The sequence below is a fragment of the Bactrocera neohumeralis genome, chromosome 6 (assembly GCF_024586455.1).
Source record: "Bactrocera neohumeralis isolate Rockhampton chromosome 6, APGP_CSIRO_Bneo_wtdbg2-racon-allhic-juicebox.fasta_v2, whole genome shotgun sequence".
NCBI classification, from domain to species: Eukaryota; Metazoa; Arthropoda; class Insecta; order Diptera; family Tephritidae; genus Bactrocera; species Bactrocera neohumeralis.
The window spans coordinates 382,904-409,864 of NC_065923.1; the positions used below are offsets into that span (position 1 = coordinate 382,904).

Genomic DNA, 26,961 nt, shown 5'->3' on the forward strand with positions numbered 1-26,961 from the left:
GTGCAATACGTTTTGTTGCTGTGCATGAAATTGGCAAATTTTTGGTTAGGAAATTTTGAAAAATTTAATATAAGGGCTTGTAGGAAAAAAAATAAACAAATATTAATTGGAAGAAGGCACTTTATACAAATTTTGGATATAAATAATTTCAAAATGGTTAACATATGTAGTTGTTTATATCGTAAATAAAATTATATATTATTTACAAAATTTTATATTTTAGTCAAATAATAAATATTTTTTTAAATAGTTTTTTTTTTATAAAATGTGAGATGTTAAAGTGAAAGATGAAAAATAATAATAAGTAAAAAATAAACACAAGAAGTTACAATACCCTTTACAGAGGTATTTCTTATAGCATAAATCGGCTCAGCTCATCATGCTGATCGTTTATATAGTATATATGTACATATAAATGTATTTTGTAGAGGCTCCGACGTTTCTTAAAGTACCCTGTTCAATGTATACAAATTTAAACGAGAGTATAAAAATGAAGATATAATGAAGCAAATATAATATGATATATTGTGTATGATTCGTGTAAATATAGTTATATTTTGGTTATAGAAAAAAAATATTAATTGAAATATAGTTTCGTATTTTGTTTAACTACAACAAATTAAAATTAACAAAAAGGTGTCATAAAAAAATTAATAAATAAAAAATGAATAAATGTATAAATATATAAAAACTAAATTTTTTAAAAACATTTAACTAATTTCATAACCTTAAACCAATTTGCCACATTTCACGAATTCGCACAGTTCGCATAAAGATCAGTCTAAAATTTTGCATTTCAATATAAATTTTTCGTCTTTAATTTTGTTAATTTTGTTTGTTTTTGTTTCTTTTGTTGTTCCTAAATTTTCCTAAAATTCCACAAGTGTATAAATAGTAAATTTTTGTCATACACGCTTTGTCATCATTTTTAATAATACAATAATAATTAATTTACATTATTTGCTTTTAATTTTTACGGTTTTTTCCACTTTTATATTTTTGAATTTCATTCCGAAAGGCATTGGTTGCAATTTTGTTCGCTATAATTATAGTTTTTTCGTTTTTCATTAAAAAGTTCTAAACATTTAATTTAGTTTTTACTTCCGTTTCTTTGACTTTTTTGTTACCAAAAATATTTTCAATTTAAAGCATAATTCACTTTTAAGAATTTTGTTTCTCCAAATTTTATATTAATTTTGTACATTTTTTTGTATAAATATGTAAATAATAATATTATTCTTCATAAACAATTTCATTTAACTGAATTGGGCACACATTTCGAAATACTATACTTCATGTTTTTATAAATATTTATTTTTCTTTTATATTTGGTTAGTGTTCTTTGTGTATGTTTTCGTCAAATTGCATGCTAGGTTGGAATGTACTTAATGAGGGAATACTGTACAGTGAAACACATACACATTGTATTTTAATATGAAAGAACAATTGACTTAATGTTTAAGAGATCGCTGCATTGTAGTGAGTGAAATATGCTTCATAGCTACTTTTGATATTTTCAAAAACAATATAATTTAAACATTAGGGGTGTTCGTGCAACGAATTTTGTCATGTAATCGAAATTGTTTCTAAAAAAATTTAAAACTTTCGAAAATTTTCTGTTGACTGTAATTCCAAATCCAATTTTATATAGTTCGGCTATTGGTTCTATATTCAGCAATTATTTTCATTAGCTGAGTAAGTGCGGAAGGCCAAAAACTATATAACGCATTCTGAAAAAATTGAGTAGAGCTCTGAATGCAGTTTTCATGATCTTTGATCTATTCAGCACTTTATTTAGCTATCATTTTCATTGACTGAAAAAGTATAGAAAGCCTCTTGTGATATTGTAATTTTAAGTTTAAAATATTTAATACCCAATGTTTAACCAAAATTGTTCATACTTTACAAAAGTGTCGATATTAACATTTTTTAAATCGTTGCTTGAGTACCCCTACTGCATGTAGGTACATTTTACACCCAAACTTAACGTAATACATGTATATTTATTATTATTATTATTTTTTTTTTTGCATTCTAAATATGACATATTTCTTTATTTTTTTACTTAGGAAGAATACTCCTATTTGGTATACATACTAAATATATTTATGTATTTTAATAAAATTAAAAAAGTTTTACAAACTTTCGAAAAGGTTTTTTGTCGATATTTTTATAATGATATTTTTAAATCAAATTTTTTAAAATTAAAATTTTAACCCAATTTCGGTTGTGATAATTTTGTATTTGCTCTTAAGACTTCTGATATATGTAATTATTTTGATCAGTATTACTTATATTTAATGGTAAGCAAATTAAAACCCTAAATAGAGATTATTTTATAAATAATTTTGTATGTATATTTGGAGGCAAAACGTTTTGAGGTTGAGTATAAACAGAATAGAACTTTTACGATTTGTAGGATATTCTGGTCGTGGAAAACGTCAAACTTGAATAGAAGTTTCTGTGGAAGGGGGGCGGAGGGTAATCGCTGCCAATGAGGCTTACTTTCAAACGGGTTAATGAAGTTGTAGCATCACTAGGTTAAGTGTATCGATAATGGAATATTAAATCGAGGAATAGATTCCTAAAGCTTTAAACAATATGTGTGGCTTTAGTCTTTGCAGGATCACTAACCGTCTTTACTTGTCCAAGCTTTTTTAAGTCGTATATTTGAAGTCAAGGTAGGGTTATTAGGAACTTCGTTTTGAAAGAATTTTGGTGGTTTTAAGTTAGAAAGTATAAGGTTGACCGTAGAGGATCTTACTAGAATTTGTCTTAGGTCAGTTCAGTCCGGGTAGAAAATTATTTTTCTTAATGGAGGTATGACGGTATTGTAGGAAATGAAGAGTGTAAGTTACAGTTTAAAAAAATATTAAGAATATTTGTATTCCTATCGCCTATTTTCTCTGAAAATAATTTTGTCCGCGAAAGCTTCATTTGCGTTGCAGAGATCTCTAGAAAACCAAAGTTTGGAAAGTTTAAAACGAGTCAGACAAAGATTTATGAAAAAAGGGTTTTTATACTCAACAAGAGTAAAGAACTTTAAAAGGACAACGAATTTTTAACACAAATTTCGATAACACGAAAATTTTTCCTCCAAAAAAGTATGCCTCCAACTGGTTGTGGTTACAAATAAATTAAATCGATTGAACATAACGACATCTTAACTATGTAGGAAAGTAATGTATTTTGTTTATTCGCTACTTGTCGTGATGGGTTCGATTTTTATATTACTGGAACTTATATTACCGCTCGTTGCACTCGAGGTAATGCTAACATCCGCGTGACTGCCGGACATTGCCGGCGTCGTCACTGTGCTGGTACTGCTAACATTTGTGGAGGACGCCGTTGTGCCCGGAGGTGAGTCTTCGCTAGCACCCACCAAAGCTGCCAAGTCTTCGGAGAAGAGACGAGTTGGTGAGTAAGCGCTGCTACGCGTTGTCTTATAGCCCATATCCAAGCCTAACTCGGTGAGTGTAGAGTGTAGGTGTGAATTGCCGCTTGGACTGCTGCGACGATGTTCAAGCAACGATGAGGGGGAGGGGCATTTCGCTTTTGTGGCTGTGGCACCAACACTCGCTGATTGGTGGTGTTGCTGGTGTTGATGCAACTGTTGTTGTTGAGCTTGTGGCTGCTGGTGCTGGAGTTGGTGCTGTTGGTAATGTTGACTGGAAGATGATGTTGCTGTTGCTGATGCTGAGGCTGCGCCATGATGAGGTATGGAACTAACACCGTAACCAAATCCGTGTTGTTGCTGCTGGTGCTGTTGCTGATGATGCTGCTGTTGTTGCTGCTGCAATGCTTGCTGCTGTTGCATGTGTAGGTGTTGCAACTGATGCTGTTGCTGTTGGCTGAGTACACCGGTTGGATCGCAACGACCCATATGCAGCGCCATCGCCATGCTGGGCGGTATGTTCGGCGGGAGACCGGACAAACCAGGACCGCAGGGCGATGGAGCATGCCGCGGTCCAAGCATTGTGCCCGCGCTAGGGTTCGATGTGGTACTCAACGCAGGAGATATGCTCGTCTTTGGTAGCGGTACAGAGCCATGCACACCTGGCGCAGCGCCACCAGTTCCAGCCGATGCTGCGGCGGCTAAATGTGGTTGCAAATGCGGAGGTATATTGAATAAACCAGGACCCGTAGGACCCTCCGACGGATGTTGATGTTGTACGGCTGCAGCCAATTGCATTTGCTGGCGTATATTGTGTGCTACGGCGGCCACAGCGGCAGCGGTGGCTTCTTGCGACATCTGATCACCGGTGGGTGTGGGCACACCATTCGGACAGGGACCACTCATACCAGGGTAGTTAAGCGGACCATCCTGAAATGGAAACATGGGCTAGAAATACTAATATAGTTAGTAATGCTGTGAATAACCAGCAAAATTTAAGGTAGTCCGACACTTACCGAGTGCCGACCATAAGGTAAATGTGGCACTATGCTATCATCCTTGAGATCCTTTGCATCGCGGAAGACAACTGTCTTAATGACACCCTTAATATGTTCATCCGGCCAAATGCCAAGCAATATGCGCTGCGGTCGACCACGCCCTTTTGGTCGTAAATCCGGTCCACCATCAATGGAAGGGCCGAGCATGTTATGTACACGATTCGCATACAATACAAATGTTGGGTAGGGTATGTCGTATTTACGTGCCGCCTGCGATAGTGAGAGTCCCTCCTTGAGCACGCTAAATATAGCCTCGGCCATTGTTTCAGGGCGCCACGACTTCAGTGGGCCACGTTCGCGGAAGCGCAGGTGATGCATGAGACTTTGATTAGTGTTCCAACATTTCTGCCACATGGACTGCAATTGATATTGATAGCTGTCTGCTGAAAAAAATATAAAAAGCAGATTGCGACGTAGTAAGTCAATTGTAGGCTATGAAAATGCAAATTAAGACAGCATTATTTTGAATGTTTTTTAAACGTTAAGTTTATTAAGTTAAGACTTCGTATACATACCTGCAATTGTCGAAGAGCTTGAAGCGCCCATCCAAGTGTGTGAGTTCTCCAACATTTTGGCCTAGAAAGGAGACGTAATTTGCTATAGTTTGACTTGAAACTCGGAAAATATAATATATTTATTTGTTATGGATGATACTAGAAAATCTGTTGCGACACGTCCAGATACACTTTGGAATATATCCTCTCCAATCAAGACAAGAGTTAATAGGTGTCTACAACAATATAAACGTTTCATATCGCTTTCCTAATTCATTTGATTCCTTGGAGAGAATAAGTATTAACGCCGTCGATCGTAGAAAATTTACATGAAGGGATTTGCTATTTTCTTCTCTTACCCTGTACCTGTACTAACTCAAAGAAGTAAAAATAGAGTGCTCGGAAATTGTCGTATAAGTATTAGAGAGTATATTCTCAATATTCCCTTTAGGTCGACCGTTAATAAACATTGAGTAGAATACAGAAATTCTATATTTGGCAAAAAAAATTTTGTTTGGTTCGGTTATTTACCAAATTCTTATCTGTTCACTCTTTGGTTTTTGAAATATCGATCTGAAACTTCAGCCCCGTCCTTTTCTTGCTAAGAAGCGGCTCATTTGTCGGCACGGCCGATATCAGATAACTATAGGAGATCGGAATCAAGTGGCAAACTTTTTCATTTGACGAGATATCTTCACGAAATTTGACCTACATTACTGTCGTAGACAACTGTGCTATTTCTGAACAAATTGTTCAGAACAAATCGCTATATCATATACATTAGGGTGCTTCAAAAAAATTTTTTTTTGAATTTTTTTTCAATTCTTAACCCCTAAATTGTTAGTGATTGATAAACCAAAAACCTCCCTCAAGCCAGGCGCTGTAGCTTAACTCTAAGGGGTCGCTATTTTTTTTTAGGTTCCCATACATTTTACATAGGAATTTTCGTTTTTTCATTCAAACTAAAATTTCACCAACTAATTTTCGTTTCTCAGAAATAACCATCACATATTCGTAAAGTTGGCTATTCAAACTTTAAACATTCCCGCGACGAAATTATTATTCTCAGAAACTTTTATTATTTTTATTGAAAAAATTCCAAATTTCAAATCACTATATTTAATCGTCTAATTGAGATAATCAAACTTTGTCGCAGAAATTTTCAAAGTTTGAAAAGTGAACTTTTTGAGAAACGAAAATTAGTTGGAGAAATTTTAGTTTGAATTAAAAGAAGAGGTGCAGCACTTTGCACATCAAATATTTTGGCAGAGACTGAAGTCTAATTTTGTAGAACAACTTAAAAATGTAGTGTATCGGTAACAGGCAGAAGAGAGGAAGAATGAAAGCAAAAACTTATTAGATCAGCGTCGACAATTTTTGAAAGCAAAAAAAAAGTTCAAAGTAGGTTGGGTTTCCCATTGGACAAAGATGACAGGAACAAGTAAGGAAGGGCTAAGTTCGGGTGTCACCGAACATTTTATACTCTCGCATGATAAAGTGATAATCGAGATTTCATTATATGTCATTTACATATTTTTCAAATACCGTATTTTTGTAAAGTTTTATTCCGCTATCATCATTGGTTCCTAATGTACTATATATTATACAGAGAAGGCATCAGATGGAATTCAAAATAGCGTTATATTGGAAGAAGGCGTGGTTGTGAACCGATTTCACCCATATTTCGTACATGTCATCAGGGTGTTAAGAAAATATTATATACCGGTCCATAAGTGGGCGAGGCCACGCCCATTTTCAATTAAAAAAAAAGCCTGGGTGCAGCTTTTTTCTGCCATTTCTTCCGTAAAATTTAGTGTTTCTGACGTTTTTTGTTAGTCCGTTAATGTTTATGGAAATGCCTGAAGAAAACGACTCTGTAGAGTTTGGTTGACATAGCTTTAGTAGTTTCCGAGATACGTGCAAAAAAACTTAGTAGGGGGCGGGGCCACGCCCACTTTTCCAAAAAAATTACGTCCAAATATGCCCCTCCCTAATGCGATCCCTTGTGCCAAATTTCACTTTAATATCTTTATTTATGGCTTAGTTATGACACTTTATAGGTTTTCGGTTTCCGCCATTTTGTGGGCGTGGCAAATGGCCGATTTTGCCCATCTTCCAACTTAACCTTCTTATGGAGCCAAGGAATACGTGTACCAAGTTTCATCATGATATCTCAATTTTTACTCAAGTTACAGCTTGCACGGACGGACGGACAGACGGACAGACGGACGGACAGACGGACGGAAAGACGGACGGACGGACAGACAGACATCCGGATTTCGACTCTACTCGTCACCCTGATCACTTTGGTATATATAACCCTATATCTGACTCTTTTAGTTTTAGGACTTACAAACAACCGTTATGTGAACAAAACTATAATACTCTCCTTAGCAACATTGTTGCGAGAGTATAAAAATTGCAGGCGATCTGAGGTAGGCAAGAAGAAGGAGAGAAGACGGTTGAATCTTTAAAGTTAAAAAGCAGTTTATTTCGATTTTCGGAAAAACTATGAGTTCTTTGAAAAAGATTGAAATGAAAAAATCAAAGTTTTTTTTTTAGATTTGGAGATTCTGTGAAATAAGTAAGGAAGGGCTAAACAAGCAAGGAGCGGCTGCAACTGAACATTTTATACTCTCAGGGAGCCATTGAAATCGTTCAGGTTTTACCCCGACTTCAAAGGCAGAACTTGCCCATATGAAAAAACTTTAGAAAGTTCGAAATTTGGAGTGTGTGTAGACTTGTATGATAAATTTAAGAGGTCTCTATTTGGAATTAAAAAGTATTTTGTAGAAAAAACGTATCTTTTATTGCGAAAAGTCGATGACCTATCGTACCACCCTTCCATGCTTACATTCATTATTGCTGCTGGATGTGCGCCGATGTGCTTTGTCACACTTTTCCAACATTCATTGACTTGTTAAAATCGACCCACATGCATATAGTACTTATGTAAGCATATATAAGAGTATGTTAATAAACAAATACTGCAAATGCAAGCAGTTCAAAAACACCGTGCTTGTGCTTTGCGCCGACAGACCCTAACGAGTTACCCCAGTTGTCGGATAAAAAATGCAGGAAAACAAATCACCGAGGTGCAACGCTCTTACTCAAGCCACTAACGCTTGAAGCAGAGCAAGTGCACATGTGTGAGTGTGTGCGGGCGCTCAAGTAGGCAGCCAATGCACCAATATATCAATGTAACAATGTGAATGACTGCAGTTCGCAATAAAAGATTCTCAAGTTTTAACTAAATCGACTAATTGCATAACAAAGTAACATTTTGCACAAGTGCAGGGGGCGGTGGGGCGCAGTGGTGTACACCAGGGCTTTTCCATATATTCAGCTCTCGAGTGGCGAAAGCCAACGGGGGTGGGGGATGGCAGAATAATTTGCAATTTCACTTAAACATTTAGCATAAAAAATACAGGCGAATAAAAGGAAAACTTTTGTAGTTGAACAATTAAGCCAAGCAAAAATGGTAATACTTTTGAGTGTGCACGTGTATGCTGTTGAATTGTTGTTATTGTTTCTAGCATGGCACATATATTTACATATGCGTGATTATGACGTCTCGTGCTACGCCCCCATCACTTAAGCGCCGTAATATGCAATTGTTGCCAGAGCCAAACGAAATAGCGGAAGTAACTGGCAGAAAAAAGCAGCAGAAGAAGCACAAGTAGTAGAGCAAAATGTGCAAAAGTGGCCGCAGCAGTCGCATACCCTCATACAACCGTCCCGCTGTGGCAGGCATAGTTCAAGAAGTTATCGAGAGCCATGGCACCTCTTCAAATGTTATTTACATATTAGCAAATAAAATTGGTGCTTACACACACATTGACATACACTTACTGGCTGTAGGTGCTTGTAGCTGCATGCAATAATTATTACAAATACATAGATTAGAGCAAGCGATTGTCTGCTGGATATTTCCGCAAAGCTGCCTTTCTGCGGGTATTGCTTGCACAGTCACACATACAAACATATACTTACACAGACACACACATTCCCATCTGCACACCCTTACCAGTTGCAAATGCCATGCGAGCGTGCTTTTAAGCATTTTTAACGTAATGACAAAGTTGTAAAACAATACAAAAACAATAACAGTGTCAGGAGCGCAAATTCACTGCATTTTAAATAATTGCTTCATTATGCGATTTGGCCACAGTGCTGGCGCTTTGTTAGAATGTTATGGAATAAATCTATTTTTATATGTGCATTGAGTGCCTGTGCTTTGCTAAATGAGGAATGAACGGAACAAAGTTACTCATACGCCTCGTGGGCACTTAGTAAGAACGAAAATGCCCGAAAGCGGAAGTTGAGAGTTGCGTTTGTGTGCTGCTGGCAGATTTGTGTAATGCTTAACTGCAGTAAGACTAAGTGGAAATTTATTCTTAATTTTGGACTCGCTTGCGATCAAATCAAAAATATACATATATGTTTCTATCTAAACTAAAGTAATCATGAAACCATTATTATATTTGTAAGTATACGTTATTATAAATAAAAATATATATGCACATATATATTTTTGAATTGATTACTTATTAAGAAGTTAAGTATACTTCACGCCTTTTATGTCGTTTATCTTAACTTCTAAATATTGCACTGAAAGGGATGTACAGACTCCATGTTTGTCACTGTTCAACCATGTTAAGCTGCGGGTCAAGCGGCGTCAATCGGCTCGAAATATTAATGGCTTGGACTCTTCTTCTTCTTCTTTACATCGCTTACGCGGTTTAGCCGAGTTAACAACAGCGCGTCAGTCGTTTCTTCTTTTTACTGTGTGGTGCCAATTGGATATTCCAAGCGAAGCCAGGTCCTTCTCCACTTGGTCCTTCGCAACGGAGTGGAGGTCTTCCTCTTCCTCTGCTTCCCCCGGCGGGTACTACGTAATTTCAGAGCTGGAGGGGTTTCGTCCATTCGGATGACATGACCTAGCCAGCCTAGCCGCTGTCTTTTCATTCGCTGAACTATGTCAATGTCGAAATTATCTACGACTTCGAAGTTATGATTGTTAACAGTGCGTGGGAGCCTAGCCGCGAATGCGACTGTTTGTTTGATGACAGGAGATATTTCGTCTTTTCCTCGTTCATCACCAGACCCATTTGCTTCGCTTCTTTATCCATTCTGGAGAAAGCAGAACTAACGGCGCGGTTGTTGGGGCAAATGATATCGATATCATCGATATACACGAAGCGAAAGGTTTGTCTGGCGATTTTTATATATAGGGCTAATAAAGTCATGGCATGCTCTCCTTTCAGTTTCGAAAACAGAAAAACTGACCAGTGGCTAAATCTGGTTTGGTCGGAGCACATCCATTTTTATCTTAAAAAATATTTTTATTGGCTCATGATTAACCCTGGGATTGACCGAATATTCGAATATGAAGATATTTCTGCACTTTTCCAAAATATAATTATTATGTATGCATGAGAATAATTTTGATTATTGAGATTTAAAGAAAAAGTATTTAATCTATAGCACAATATTATAAAAAAGAAATAGTTAAACATCAACAAAACTGCAACGAAAAAAACACCGTTGTCATTATTGTTTCGATTCACTATGTTGCAGTTTTAGATGACAATAGTTCCTAATTGACAAAATAATTAAATTTCTAATGCTTGTTTATTCTAAGTGATAGCTGGAATTGAACCCCCAAAGGTGATCTAGTCACTGATGCCCAGAGCATACTTAAATTATGGAGGGAACACTTCTCCAGCCTGCTGAATGGCAGTGAACGCACAACACCAGGAGAAGGAGAACCCGATTCCCCAATCGATGACGATGGAGCAGACGTTCCATTACCCGACCATGAAGAAGTTCGAATAGCAATTGCCCGCCTGAAGAACAACAAAGCGGTAGGGGCCGACGGATTGCCGGCCGAGCTATTCAAACACGGCGGCGAAGAACTGATAAGGTGCATGCATCAGCTTCTTTGTAAAATATGGTCGGACGAAAGCATGCCCAACGATTGGAATTTAAGTGTGCTATGCCCAATCCATAAAAAAGGAGACCCCACAATCTGCGCCAACTACCGTGGGATTAGCCTCCTCAACATCGCATATAAGGTTCTATCGAGCGTATTGTGTGAAAGATTAAAGCCCACCGTCAACAAACTGATTGGACCTTATCAGTGTGGCTTTAGACCTGGCAAATCAACAACCGACCAGATATTCATCATGCGCCAAATCTTGGAAAAGACCCGTGAAAGGAGAATCGACACACACCACCTCTTCGTCGATTTCAAAGCTGCTTTCGACAGCACGAAAAGGAACTGCCTTTATGCCGCGATGTCTGAATTTGGTATCCCCGCAAAACTAATACGGCTGTGTAAACTGACGTTGAACAACACCAAAAGCTCCGTCAGGATCGGGAAGGACCTCTCCGAGCCGTTCGATACCAAACGAGGTTTCAGACAAGGTGATTCCCTATCGTGCGACTTTTTCAACCTGCTTTTGGAGAAAATAGTTCGAGCCGCAGAACTAAATAGAGAAGGTACCATCTTCTATAAGAGTGTACAGCTGTTGGCGTATGCCGATGATATTGATATCATCGGCCTCAACACCCGCGCCGTTAGTTCTGCTTTCTCCAGGCTGGACAAGGAAGCACAGAAAATGGGTCTGGCAGTGAACGAGGGCAAGACGAAATATCTCCTGTCATCAAACCAACAGTCGTCGCACTCGCGACTTGGCTCTCACGTCACTGTTGACAGTCATAACTTTTAATATCGTCTATTTAGGAACCAGCATTAACACCACCAACAATGTCAGCCTGGAAATCCAACGCAGGATTGCTCTTGCCAACAGGTGCTACTTCGGACTGAGTAGGCAATTGAGAAGCAAAGTCCCCTCTCGACAAACAAAAACCAAACTCTATAAGTCACTCATAATTCCCGTCCTGCTGTATGGTGCAGAGTCTTGGACGATGTCAACAACGGATGAGTCGACGATACGAGTTTTCGAGAGAAAAGTTCTGCGAAAGATTTATGGTCCTTTGCGCGTTAGCCACGGCGAATACCGCATTCGATGGAACGATGAGCTGTACGAGATATACGACGACATCGACATAGTTCAGCGAATTAAAAGACAGTGGCTACGCTGGCTAGGTCATGTTGTCCGGATGGACGAAAACACTCCAGCTCTAAAAATATTCGACGCAGTACCCGCCGGGGGAAGCAGAGGAAGAGGAAGACCTCCACTCCGTTGGAAGGACCAAGTGGAAAAGGACCTGGCTTCGCTTGGAATATCCAATTGGCGCCACGTAGCGAAAAGAAGAAACGACTGACGCGCTGTTGTTAACTCGGCTATAATCGCTTAAGCGGTTTCTACGCCAATTAAGAAGAAGAAGCTGGAATTGACGTATCTAAAGATGCGAGCAGAAAATAGGAGCAGAGAAAGTATCTGTGTGATATGCTATACATTACTTATTAAAAACTTTAAACTTAAAGTTGACCAAAAATTTTATCACAGATACCAAAATACTTGCATATAGTATGTATGTAATTATAGATTGCTATCTCAATACCGTTAAATACAAATAGTTACATATGTACTATACATACATATGTTATTCGCCAAGCTATGTATTTCTTCAGACCGAATCTGCTCGATACCTGCTATAATTTGCTATTTACTTGAAGTTTAATATGGCGCTGTAATTAATTTAAGTTATGCTTATTACGTTAAGTATACGGATATATAATCGATGTATGTACACGTATAGGGACTGCGAATTACTATATATGGCATTTATGTGAGTTTAGTATAGAGACCATTGTAATTAGTAACAGAAAGCGCACCGCATTCAAACCTGCTGATTACATATCATTATATGTTATAGTATTTGACCAAATTAACAATAGCACAACCCACTGACAACAACAAAACCATACATATGTAGATATAAGCGCGGTTGTAGCTGCATATCTGTGATTATTAGTGTGGGGAAAATGGCTTAAGTCGAATATTTTACTGGCGATAAATTCCACAAATTTGATCAATTTATTCAAGACCTGATATTGTATTTTAGCTCAAGCAATAACTTGGAAGTGGCAGCTTGAAATTAACTTGAAGTAAGTTTGCAAAATATGTGTTGATTTTGACTGGGAATGTAAATATAAAACTCAGTTTAACTTGACTTAAGCTATTTTAACATTCTGCCACAGATATACATATAGTCGAGCGGAGTTATTTCAATATATAATTTTGTAAAATAGATAAATTTATATACAATATTTGCTTGTATGGCCATATAGTATAGGTGAATTATGGAATCCCGGAAAAAAAGAGGCTTGTAAATTGGTCAGCAATATTAAAGTCCATACTTCTTCTTTATTGGCGTAGACACCGCTTACGCAATTATAGCCGAGTTAACAACAGCGCGCCAGTCGTTTCTTCTTTTCGCTACGTGGCGCCAATTGGATATTCCAAACGAAGCTGGGTCTCTCTCCACCTGGTCTTTCCAACGGAGTGGAGGTATTCCTCTTCCTCCATTTCCCCCGGCGGGTACTGCGTCGAATACTTTCAGAGCTGGAGTGTTTTTGTCCATTCGGACAATATGACCTAGCCAGCGTAGCCGCTGTCTTTGAATTCGCTGAACTATGTCAATATCGTCGTATATCTCATACAGCGATATTCGCCGTGGCCAACGCGCAAAGGACCATGAATTTTTCGCAGAACTTCTCTCGAAAACTCACAACGTCGACTCATTAGTTGTTGTCATCGTCCAAGCCTCTGCACCATATAGCAGGACGGGAATTATGAGTGACTTATAGAGTTTGGTTTTTGTTCGTAGAGAGAGGACTTTACTTCTCAATTGCCTACTCATTCCGAAGTAGCACCTATTGGCAAGAGTTATCCGGCGTTGGATTTCCAGGCTGACATTGTTGGAGGTGTTTATGCTGGTTCTTAAATATACGAAATTATCTACAACTTCAAAGTTATGACTGTGAACAGTGACGTGAGAGCCAAGTCGCGAGTGCGACGACTGTTTGTTTGATGACAGGAGATATTTCGCCTTGCCCTCGTTCGCTGCTCAGTCTCCTTTTCGTGCTGGCGAAAGCAGCTTTGGAATCAACGAAGAGGTGGTGTGTGCCGATTCTACTTTCACGGGTCTTTTCCAAGATTTGGCGGTGAATATCTGGTCGGTTGTTGATTTGCCAGGTCTAAAGCCACACTGATAACGTCCAATCAGTTTGTTGACGGTGGGCTTTAATCTTTCACACAATACATAGAACCTTATAGGCGATGTTGAGGAGGCTTATCCCACTGTAGTTGGTTCAGATTGTGTGATCTCCCTTTTTGTGAATTGGGCAGAGCACACTTAAATTCCAATCGTTGGGCATGCCATATTTTACAAAGAAGCTGATGCATGCTCCTTATCAGTTCATCGCCGCCGTGTTTGAATAGCTTGGCCGGCATTCCATCAGCCCCCGCTGCTTTGTTGTTCTTCAGACGGGTAATTGCTATTCGGACTTCTTCATGGTCGGACAATGGACCATCTGCTCCATTGTCATCGATTGGGGAATCGGGTTCTCCTTCTCCTGGCGTTGTACTTTCACTGCCATTCAGCAGGCTGGAGAAGTGTTCTCTCCATAATTTTGGTATAATCTGGGCATCGGTGACTAGAACACCTTTGGGGGTTCTACAAGAGTATGCTCCGGTCTTGAAACTTTCTGTTAGTCGCCGCATTTTTTCGTTGAAATTTCGAGCATTATCCCTGTCGGCCAGCTTATCAAGCTCTTTATACTCACGAATTTCGGCTTCTCTCCTTTTCTGTCTGGAAATGCGTCTCGCTTCCCTCTTCAACTCTCGGTATCTATCCCATCCTGCACGTGTTGTGTCGATTGTAACGTTGCGAGGTAGGCAGTCTGTTTTCTCTCCTTTGCGACACGGCACTCCTCGTCGTACCAGCTGTTCTTTTGCATTTTCCGAAAACCTGGTTTTGGTTGCTGCTGTACGTAAGGAGCTTGAAATGCCGTCCCACAGTTCCCTTATACCGAGTTGCTGACGAGTGCTCTCTGTTGTGAATGCAGCGTTTCGACGTGTTCATAAAGTGTAAAATATGTTAATTTTTGACGTCTGCTCCAATAATACTGAGTCAAGCCTTTATAAAACTATTTAAGAAGTTAATATAGAACAAAATTTTATCTTTCTAATGTCATACTATATAGCTTGACATGATCGCAATTATACAACGAGAGATACATACTAAATATTTGTTCGGTTTCTCTTACCAAAAATTTCCAAAAATCTGTTATGTTTTACTCAGCCCCTCTTGCAGGAAATTTTGACTAATAGTTCCCCTCCGCTGTCTGATCCGCTCCTGTGCAGTTTATTAGTTAATGTGTCTCAGCGCTCAAAGACACACGAAACTGCAATATTTACATCTATTCGGCTGTCGGCCGCTTTGGCCGTTTTACTCCGCAGTTGTTGGGTATTGTAGTTGTTCTTGCCAAATACGCGAATCGGCAAATAAATATACAAGTACACACATGCATAGAGACGTGTGTTTATACTTAATGTCACAACTAATGCCAAATGTGCGGCCTCCTACGGAAACGCATATAAATAATTCAATGCGGTGCGATGTGGCGATCCCCAAACCGTACGAAATCCAGCCGAAGTGTTCGCTTTTACGGCGCAGACAGCGACAACTACGCAACTACTAGGCTTGGACTCTGTACGCTTTGACTGTGCTTGAAATTACATATGGATGTGTGTGTGGGCGTTCATTGCGCCGGTCAATCGCAAAGGCTGAGTTTACCCCGAGACACAAGACCGGCAACTATTCTTGTTGCTGCTATTGTTGCACTACAGATTTTAAAATAATGCTCGCCAACAGCATTAACCGGCGAGCCTTTCAGTATTTTGTTGTTGCCGCTGTCAAAGTGTCTGTTGCGGACCCGCCGCAGTTAATTCGCGAGGTGCAACACTATAATAATAACAACAGCAACAACTACAATTACGCGAAATATGACTCAACGGCATGACCACCATTCGTAGAGACGAAATTAAGTGAAATGCCGGCCACCGCACCCCGCTCACCGCCATCATCATCATCGTCACCGTTGCCACAGCAATGGCGGCAGTTGCCATCGCGGCGACAATGTTAACCAATGCAGCTCGGTCGCCACCATCGTACGGCGTTATAAATGATGTACTAGACGGCGGTAACGACTGATGAATCGACGGAGGGGTAAGCGGTGTGAGTGAGGGGCAGTAGGAGGTTCTCAAAGGCAGCAAAGCAGGCGACGGTGTGCGAGGTGTGGCTGGTGAAATGCATTTGCGTGCATTGTTAATAACCAGTGGCGGCTAAGCAGCCGAGCAACGGCAACTAAAACAACAACAACAGCAGCAACAATAAGTGCAACAGAAATTGCTACAAACTGCCAGCGGGCAGCTAACCTGGTCGAATCGATCAGCGTGTAAAGTTATAGAAGGTATGTATATTGGCCATACAACGGCACAATTACACACACATATGTATGCGTATGTGTGCGCATGTAAATATTTGAGTGCAGTTTAGCTGCTGCTGTGCTCAAACGTCGCACACTTGTCTAGTACCTGTGTTGCTTACATGCATGTGTGGGTGTGTGTGTGCTTCTAGTTAATGTCTGTGCTTTGTGCGCTCAACTTGGTTGCAGCATTTGCCGCTGCATATTCGGTGAATTTTAGATTGACATTAGTTGGTCGCGTTGTTGCCTCCAATAACGGGTGTAGAAGCCCAGCAGCATTCCCCATACATACCCATGTGTTTGCATGTATGTGTGTATGTGCGATTTTGGTAATCGGGCTCGGAGTATTCACGTGATTTAGTTCGGCTGGGGTACTTACTATGTTCGCTTTGCCTTAGCCGGACCAACGCTGTTTAAATAATAAAATCAAATTCAATCAATCAATCGCAAATTAACAAATTGACAATTGCCGAGAAATCGATCAATTTACATAATTCAGTTACGTACACATACGAGCTAATACGCCATACATAAATGTAGGTGTTCACCAGTTCACATGTGTGTGTGTGTGTGGGTATATCTACATGTGTTTGCATTGGTGGCTACGGTCAAACTTTGGCCAGCGGAAGTGCCGAGCTCATCCGATGTGTGGCGTTGTGGGGCAGTTGGGAGGGCGATTACTCGTGTACTTCATGTTGTTAAGAATATGGAAAAGAAATTGAGGGGCTCACACGTGTCCATATATCGGCTAGTAGCTGATGGTTGGTTTCAGCTTCATTTTTGCCCTTTTAGGAGCAGTTAGAGAAAAAAATTACAATCACAAGCACGTCCACGACTCATATAACCGTTAAGTCGAAAATTTAAAAAGTACAATAATTCATAACTCCGTCCGATTCATTAAATTTTACAGTCAGGATGATGATTAAGAGCATATTTTAATAATAATGTTTATAATGTGTCATATTATTGAATCAGAGGGCATATTTTACCGTTAGTAATGTGCTCTTGTGTCGAAAATGGGAAAATCGGGTCAATACTTTATTCCGCATATATCGTTAAATTTTTTAAATTTCATAATTTTGTTACATGTAACTATTACAGGGACTTACAAACATCTTTTTTACTTTAAGCCATATCAGGTTTCCTAATGAAACTCAAAGATCATCTTTTTCTGGTAAAAAAGTGTCATAAAGTTACAAAACTTCTCATTGCACCCATAAACCTAATTTAAGAATTTCCGGTTGGCTTTATGTAGTATACTATATCGGACAATATGTAAGATGAATTATATTTATAAAATTGACTGAAAATTAGGCCTGCAGTATACCTGAGCAATGCCAAAGGATAATGTAACCCATACCCAAATAAAGAGGGCAAGATTACTCAAAAGCAATGTCGTTTAGCTTTAAATATGAACGAAATTGGTCTAAAGCTTGGTCTAAATACCTTAATAATAATTTCCGATTCTCTGGTTGATTTTTACTCATATATCATCTGTATTAAATTTAGCCTCCTTGGTTGAGTTTACATACCATATATCTCATTATATCAATATAAATATCTCGGACATGAAGTGAAACTTAGTGAGTCTCTGACCAATAATTTAAGTTAATAAGATATCAAGTCGGATTGTATGGTAATTATATCGCCCTTTCGTTGAATAGGAAATTCGAAAGAAAAGATTATTGACCCCCTTAACATTTCGTATACAACTCCTAAGGAATCATAAAAAAATCTTAGGTTCAATAATTTCAAAGAAGGTAATATAAAGGAAATTGGTTTAAAAGTATATGACAATTGCCATCTGGATAAAAAATCATGCCTATTACCCCGTCGCAGCTGTTTTTGCTGAGCTGCTACGGGAAATGGGTGGCACCCGGCTCGATTATGAAGACACCGTTCGAACGCCTGCAACGAAATCGTTATATTTACGCCTCACTTAAGCGAATAGAATGCTTTGGAAAATCAAGGATTTTAAATTGTGTCCTTTAGCAGCCATGCGCAGACACACGAACATTCATGTAAGTAAGCAAGCTCATATATAAGTCCTTATGGGCGCACTCATTGCTCAAGTGCAGCACTTCGCTGGCATTGTGTGTGTATAAGCAATAGTGATTCTTGAAAATAACCACTGCTATTTATTGAGGCGTTAAACCGCGGCAATTGAGTGTGAAAAAACCCTTTTTCTTAGCGGCGACACCAAAAAATGCCGGAGGTTAATGAAATTTGTCGCGCGCGTATTTGTCCATATGGTACTATTACATGTGTAGATATGTGTAAATGTATGCGTCAACATGTGTTTGTCTGGATATTTGTGCCAATGCTTTTTATAGCGGTCGGTTGGGGAAGCTCGGTGGGTCTGGCGTTCGCTAAGATTGCAACCACTTTGCGGTGTCGCCGAAGAGCACTTATGCGTGCGGACAACAATCAGTCGGTGTAAGAGTTACCGTATGTGTGCGTGTTGTTGGGAGTGTCGACTCGTGCCTGGTGACTTTCTTGATTGCATCCCCAAAAGCAGAAGGCGACAAATGTCTACAAATGTGTGTAATACATAGGTGAAGGGTCTTCAAGTGTATGCCAAATTTAATAAATTCACGGCTGGTGCACCCACGCACACATATATGTATATAGATACATACATTCGTATGAGCATTCGCGCAGAATTCGCACAAAGTACTCCATCAGGCGAGGCCGGCGCCAAGTGTTGCGGAAATCGCAAATAACGTAAAATGCTCGAACGGAAATCATCGAAGTTAGAAAACCAAAAATTAATTAGCGTGAATATATTTGCAAAATGTTTAATACAACATACATAAGTGGGTTGCAGCGTAACTACACAGCCATGCTCACACGCGCACTCTTGCCTTCTTTCGAAGTTGTGTGTGTGTGTTTGCTTGGATTGCGATAGGCTGTTGACTGCTTGGGTGCAAGCGGCTGCGGATGCATAGATTTACGAACACATCGATACAAATAGAAAAATACACACACACATATACAATATGTGAGCGAATAGCAGCAGTGTACCCCAGCAACTACTGTAGTGATTAAATTTGATTTTCTGCAACGAAAAAAATAATAATCAACAACTGCACCCCTCCAGAAGGTCGCACACATACACTTATCCATACACATACATATAAATACATATACATATATACACTTGAGTGGAAAAACATTTAATACACCAACAGACAGTTCTACATGTGAGCAGCACATATGTATATTTGCACTTACATAAGTGAAAGGATATTGGAGCGAAGGATATTCATAGGTAAGCAGAGTCATAGAACTACACACACATAACCACACACACGCAAGTGCATTTGAGTATGTGTGCATTTGTAGTTTCTAATCAGCGCTTGCAGCGTCGGCATCGCGCTGTTGAGCGCACAATAAAATAAATAAAATTCTCAACTTTGCAAAATCTGCGCACTTGAAAATAAATTACAACAACTGCAATAAAATTACAACAAAATGGCACAACAAGCAAGCATGTGCAAATGTTGTAGCATGTTTTCGTATGCTGTAACGTGAGTGTTTGTGGCAGGAGTTACATATTAATACATAATATTTTTTGCACCGACTGCAGAGTTTATTGATCTGGAATAAAGTTCGCAAAAAAAGACGTAAGATTCAGCTAGCAATGGTGCCGGTTATGGCATTTGTGTTGGATGTTGGGGCTACTCCATTGAACTGTATGATGGATTTATATATTATTTGTATATTAGGGAGAGTAAAAAAATGAATGTTTTTTTCTCTTGGTATTCTGAAAAATTGGTTGATAAATAACTCTAAGAAACGTTCGGCTAGCATGAGTTCTTAATTGTAACGGGAAGGTTCTCTGGCCAAATGGGTTTCTATCGCTTCCAAATACCTGAAAAAATATTTGGTTCTGTGAATTTTGTAGGAAATTGAATGCTCTTCAAATGAGGTCTATAACGATTTTTCTTGCAGGATTCCATATCCAAGCTGCTCTAACCGTAAAAAGATGAATAAGCTAAAATGCTCGTATTAAGCTTTCAAGAAAGACTTTTCAAATTGTATGACAATATTGGAGAACCTTTCATCAACGCAGAAAATAGAACACAGAACACTTTCCTATTGGCCAAAGTTGATCACTTCTGGTCAAATGCTTACTTGACAAGATTGTTCCAAATTAAGCGGTTGGATGTTGGGGAGCGCTTCATAGTGGAAGATCACAAAATGACAATCACAAAACTGCTTGAGAAATTATTTAGTACGAAATCTTCTCTTTCTAAACTCATATAGAGTAACCCGCTCGCACTTACGCAACGACTGATATCTAATACCGAATAGCATGTGTACGTTAAAAATATATTTGAATAATTTTATCGAACTATTTTCGTAGATACATATATATTAAACCCCTTTCGAACATTACTTTCCAAATTTTATTGAAGTTGCGAACTATAATTGTTCATTGACTCTGTCAAACGGTATAAGCAGTTGTGATAAATAACGAAAAAGTAAATAAATATTCTTGTAAATATTCCTATAATCATTAAAAGCAGGACGAGAGCAATTTCCTGTGTAAATGAATAATATTTCAAAACATTAAAATATTGATTGATAGTTACGAAACCGAGTAAAGAAAGTAAGAGTTATAAAGGTGGTTAATGATTTTAAAACTTCAATTTAGCTGCGACTTCATAAATTCAAATTAATGCATGGTTTTTAATATTTCAAATTTCATAACTCTATGTTGTGATAATTCAATTTTAGTGCATTCAATTGACCATAAGATGTCAGTTTGATTTTGCTGAAATTTCAAAAAAATAATATGGAGCAGTAATTTTGTATTTTGATTTGAAAAATTTGGTTATAAAAAGCAACAGAAATCAAGTTTGACGACGCGTGCCTTTGAATTTGACATTAGAAAAACCGCAACTCAGCTTTTCTCATTTGGCAGAATTGATAATTTTTAGTATAATTTTACTATTTGGAGAGAAATTCCCTCTTAATGCAATGAGCTAAGCTATTAGTTATTATACTAAGGAAATGTTGTAGTAGAAATTTATAAGCTGAGGGAGCCACTTAATATCACTAAGCTTTCATGAATCATATGAGCTCTTCAGGGCTCCAATAATTACAGCATTTTCTTGGAATCTCGTTTAAAAAGCTTGTCGAATTGCTTTGCAGCTTTTTATGGCTTACCGCAATTAAAACTGTTCTTATTATCAGCAGAAGGTACGCTTGCTTCGTTATTAGTTGCAGGCAGTCATTTATACTTTATCCTTTATTGTTTTTGTTCTTAGATTTAGTGGCTTGCAAGGATATGCTGACTTTTAATAGGAGTTTAAGTTTAACACTAAAACTAAAACAAATTGCATTGCAAGTATAGCAACAAATACACAGCAAACATGTTTGTGTAAGCACTTATGTAAGCTTCGTATGAACGGTTTTCAGGCATTTCGAGCTTGTTAGTGCAATGCGGAGCAAGGCAATGCCGCGGCGACCTCAAAATAAGTAAACTTTTCTCGCCTTATTAGCGAAAATGAGTTATGTAAATTGGTTGCAAGTATGTGCGTGTGTGTTTTTTGCGTTGGTGTATGCGCACGAGCATGTGCGTTTATCTGCGTGCAAAAAGTTTCGCCAATCAACACTACCGAAGTGTGTTTGTAAGTTGAAATATGTGTGCATGTGTGTGTGTGCGTGTTTTCAATACACAAATGCATTCCATTCTAATTTGTTTGTATCGACGAATGCGTTTTGCATTACACTAATTTGTTTGAAATCGCATTATAATGAAATTTCCTTGCAATTTTTTGTTTTTGTTTTACTTTAGTTTTTATTGTTTCTTCCTATTCCCAAAAGCATGGAGTAAACTTTTCCGCAAAGCGATTAGTGGTTTGAAAAAAAAGAGTTTCATTTCAATGTAGATATTTGAAAACAAAAAGAAAAAACTAAAAACAATAAAACCAAAAACAAAAAAGAATGAAAAACAGAATCAACAAACAACTTCGCGAAAACAAAAACTAAATAATTGCGATTTAGCGCCAATTTCCTATAAAGTTCCATTGAAAAAAGGACTCGTACCAGGCATAAATTGCGTAAACTTTTATCACAAATGCAATAGACATTTGTTGAAGGGAGGGGAATTTCGCACGAGTTGTTTCATTATTGCTAGCATAGAATTGAATTGTATGAAATGAACGATTGCTTGTTTGAGGTTACTAACCAGCCATTTGTTTTAAATTTTTGCTTTAATTCGCATAAATATAAAATTTCTTTTTTTATATACATATTAATATACATATAATATGTTTTCTATTTTTTCACCATTTCCTACTTGTTTAACTAACATGAAAAAGTATATAATTTTTATGTGGCTAGTGATATTCTGTATTATTCATATTTTTTCAAATAATCGACACTGTAACAGCTTGGTGTCGAAATTGGAATTTTTAATGGCGTTTTGACGGGTATTTACGAGCCTCGGTATACTCTCAAAGACAACAGGTAAGTATGGGTTAAGAACAATTATACTATAGCAAATTGCAAACACCATAAGGTGCAAAACATCAACCAGAGGATCGGAATGCCAGCAATTATATACATATATGGTATAACTCCTTTTCGGAGGAACTCAAAAATTTTGAGAACGCCTCCAAAAGGCAAACATGAAGAATCCACCGCTGTTGAATCAGCAAAAAATGTGAAAATGCCGACCAAACAGACAAAGGTAGTAAATCTGAGCAGCCTCAGAATAGTGAAAATCTCAATATTTTTTGCAAACTGGGTAAAAAAATTAGAGAGCTCGAAAGCATGATGTCCGGTCAGAGACATATAAATCAAGCTATGCGTGATCTTGTAAGCTGTATTGTTATAAAGAATACTATTTTCAAAGAATACGAATATTTATTAATTGAGTTTTCCAAAGAATTGTTTGTCCAAGTGCATTTTCGCTAACGAAAATGCAACAGTTAATAAAATGTACCACTAATTCCACTAACGAAAATGCAACAGTCAACAACTCCGAAGAATTTTAATAATTTGTATTTATTGTTCATTCAAGACACATTTCCTAAGAATTTTTACGCAAGCATTTATTTTTAAGTTATTGCAAGAAAGCAAAATATTAGTATTTAAGAAAGCACAAAATAAAACGGCAGGCTGAATATCGATTAAACCTTCAACTCAGTTGTTTAATTTGTCGTTGTTCATCACTTCGGTGAAAAAAGTGGCGCAGTCGGTAGGATACCCGTGTATCCTTGTGTGTAAAAATTTAAAATCAAGTTACATAAGAAAGGATATTGAATATTTCTATATTCGTAACGGGTAGAAAAAAAATAAGAACAACGAATCCTTTAAAACATACAAAATATTTCAACATAGTGACAATATTTTTTCCATCCTTGGAAACACATCCAGATCAACTTCAAACCCAACTCAGAGCCAGACAGACAGCAATATAATATTCAACAACAACATCAGAAAGTGAGAATCCGATTAACTATATTATATATTATTATTATTATTATTAACTGTATGTAACTGATAAAATTAGCATAGAGTAAGAAATTGAAAGAAAATTAAAATATACGTCTGGAAAACAAGATATCAAAAAGTTGCAAGAGTTCCTACATAAAGTAACCTTGATAAAAACCCAAGCAAAGAAACATTATTTAAAACATATTATTAGAGAGAATTTCTTTTTTCTTCCTCCCGAACCTATAAAAAAAAGGGAAATAAAATGGCAGTACCAGCTCAAAACATTCTTACTATAAACCCTTTAAAATATCTTAATAACTTACCTGAATTCTGTGGCGACCGAATACACCCACACCTACAAACATATGACGAACTGTCCCAACTAGTTTTTTCGGACTTAATAAAATCAAAGCTAAAAGAAAGAGCAAGACAGGCAATAGAAATAAACTGCCGCGCGACCTCATGGACAGAGATTAAAAACATACTACAGAATAATTTCGGGGATAGACGTTCTTGCGAAGAACTCTTTGACGAATTACGAAGCGTGACCTTTAGAACAAACACTTTAGATTTTTACAACGACATGAAAACCAGGTTACACAGGTTAAATAACAAATTAGTAACCATTTTAGGAGAAACCGAAGCAACTAGAGAGAGTGCGATGAACAACAAGCGCACTGCCCTCAATATCTTTAAAAACAAACTTCCTGAACCAATGAAATCAATCCTTTTCTGTAGGAACCCAGAAGACTTGGAACATGCTATGGACATACTGTTCCAAGCCGGGTACGCACATACAGGGAACAATAACGTGAACAACAGCACAGAATTTAAAACTCATTCAAGTAATAGGAATACTGACTATAGAAACAATACACAATACAATAAAAAAGACAGTAGGAACAGAACACAATATGGGAATTCCCAACAACTATTCAAGAGAAGGAACTTCCAACCAATGCCCCAAAATAACGGAAGAAATTACCAACAATCCCAGCCATACCAACAAGCAAACTCACAAAACCCTAGTCCTCAAAACCCATCCTTCCAGAGACCAAATTTCAGAAACCAACCGGAACCTATGGACATAGGAAAAATAGAAGTGGCTGAAAATTTTCAGGAATCAGCCTCAAGAGTAAATTACCATTTATAATAATAAAAATAATGATAGGTTTTATAAGACTTATAATAGACACAGGCGCAACAAACTCCATTTTAAATCCGGGTATCTGCGACCCCAAAAGAATTCATCCAACTAGCCCACTTTTAATTAAAACTCTCTAACATCGAATTTACGTTGACAAAAAGGCAATAGTACCCATGTTCGAAGAATTTAGCGACATTGGAACTAATAAACCAATAGAGTTTTATATAATAAAATTTCATAACTTTTTTGACGGTCTAATAGGTAACGATATATTGAGACCACTAAATGCCTGTATCGATTATAAAAAGAACGAAATAAAGATCGGTAACAAGACACTCCCTATGCACTTCGAAAACGAAAACTTAAATGAAAGAAAGATAGTAGTACCAGATGACTCTGACCTAGTATATTATAAGGAAGAAAACAGCGGAAACATTGTAAGAGAGGGAATTTTAAATGTAAGAAATCAAGAAGCAAAGATAAACTTACTATCTGAAACCAATCGGGTGACTACGCAAAAAGTAGATCACGAAAATTTTAATATAATCGAAAATAAAGAATCTAAACCATTGGCTGACCAAATTAGAATAGGGCACTTGAACCCCGAGGAAAGGTCACAATTGTTGCAAATAATAAAAGAATATCGTAATATTTTTTACCAGGAAAATGAAGGACTTTCATTTACTTCAGCAATAAAACATAGAATTAGAACTACAAACAACATACCTAAATTTTCTAAGTCATATAGGTACCCATACGTACATAAGGAAGAAGTCACAGATCAAATCCAAGAAATGTTAAAACACGGGATAATTAGGAATAGCAATTCTGCCTACTCAGCCCCAATTTGGATCGTGCCAAAGAAGGCCGATGCCAGCGGGAAACCAAAGTGGAGACTTGTAATCGACTATCGTAAACTGAACGAAGTAACGATCGATGACAAGTTTCCCATCCCGAACATCGACGAGATTCTTGAAAAACTGGGAAGAAGCCAGTACTTCACTACACTCGATCTGGCGAAGGGTTTCCACCAAATCGAGATAGAGGAAGAAGACATCCACAAAACTGCATTTAGTGTCGAAGGAGGGCACTATGAATTTCTGCGAATGCCTTTCGGACTAAAAACAGCCCCTGCAACGTTCCAGAGATTGATGAATAATCTACTCCAAGATTATATCAACAAAATCTGCCTAGTATACCTGGACGATATAATCATATTTTCAACATCCTTACAGGAACATATGAACTCACTTAGACTTATATTCGCAAGATTACAGGAGGCAAATTTAAAAGTCCAGCTAGATAAATCAGAATTTCTAAAAAAGGAAACAGAGTTCCTTGGGCACATAATTACAACGGAAGGAGTCAAGCCCAATCCTAAAAAGATAGAATGCGTTGTTAACTTCCCAATACCCAAAACAGCAAAACAGATCAAGCAATTCTTAGGGCTCACAGGCTACTACAGGAAGTTCATAAAGGACTACTCGGCTATAGCTAAACCAATGACTAGGTGCTTAAAGAAAGATTCACAGATAAATATAAATGACTCGGACTACGAAAAAAGTTTTAACACCCTCAAGACCCTACTAACACATGATCCAATATTAACATACCCAGACTTTTCTAAAACATTTACATTGACAACGGACGCGAGTAATTACGCTTTGGGAGCGGTACTTTCGCAAGATAATCATCCCATATGCTACGCCAGTCGCACCCTTAATACGCATGAAACAAATTATAGCACAATAGAGAAGGAATTATTGGCAATCGTATGGGCTACAAAATATTTCAGGCCATACCTTTTTTATACTCTCGCAACAATGTTGCTAAGGAGAGTATTATAGTTTTGTTCACATAACGGTTGTTTGTAAGTCCTAAAACTAAAAGAGTCAGATATAGGGTTATATATACCAAAGTGATCAGGGTGACGAGTAGAGTCGAAATCCGGA

General features: G+C 37.7%; 1 protein-coding gene across 4 annotated transcripts in view; it reads right to left on the reverse strand.

Moving 5' to 3' along the window:
* Positions 1-2,985: 2,985 nt before the first annotated feature.
* Positions 2,986-26,961, reverse strand: part of LOC126762728 (protein bric-a-brac 1) — a 211,921-nt gene continuing 187,945 nt past the window's right edge. For 2 of the 4 annotated variants that reach the window (XM_050479691.1, XM_050479692.1), the window contains 3 exons: positions 4,968-5,028; positions 4,411-4,835; positions 2,986-4,342 (listed from right to left, as the gene is read on the reverse strand). In XM_050479691.1, coding sequence (XP_050335648.1) covers positions 3,194-4,342; positions 4,411-4,835; positions 4,968-5,028 — 1,635 coding nt within the window. In that variant the 3' untranslated portion in view covers positions 2,986-3,193. The remainder of the gene's footprint in view (positions 4,343-4,410; positions 4,836-4,967; positions 5,029-26,961) is intronic. The other 2 variants (XM_050479694.1, XM_050479695.1) reach the window with 2 other exon arrangements.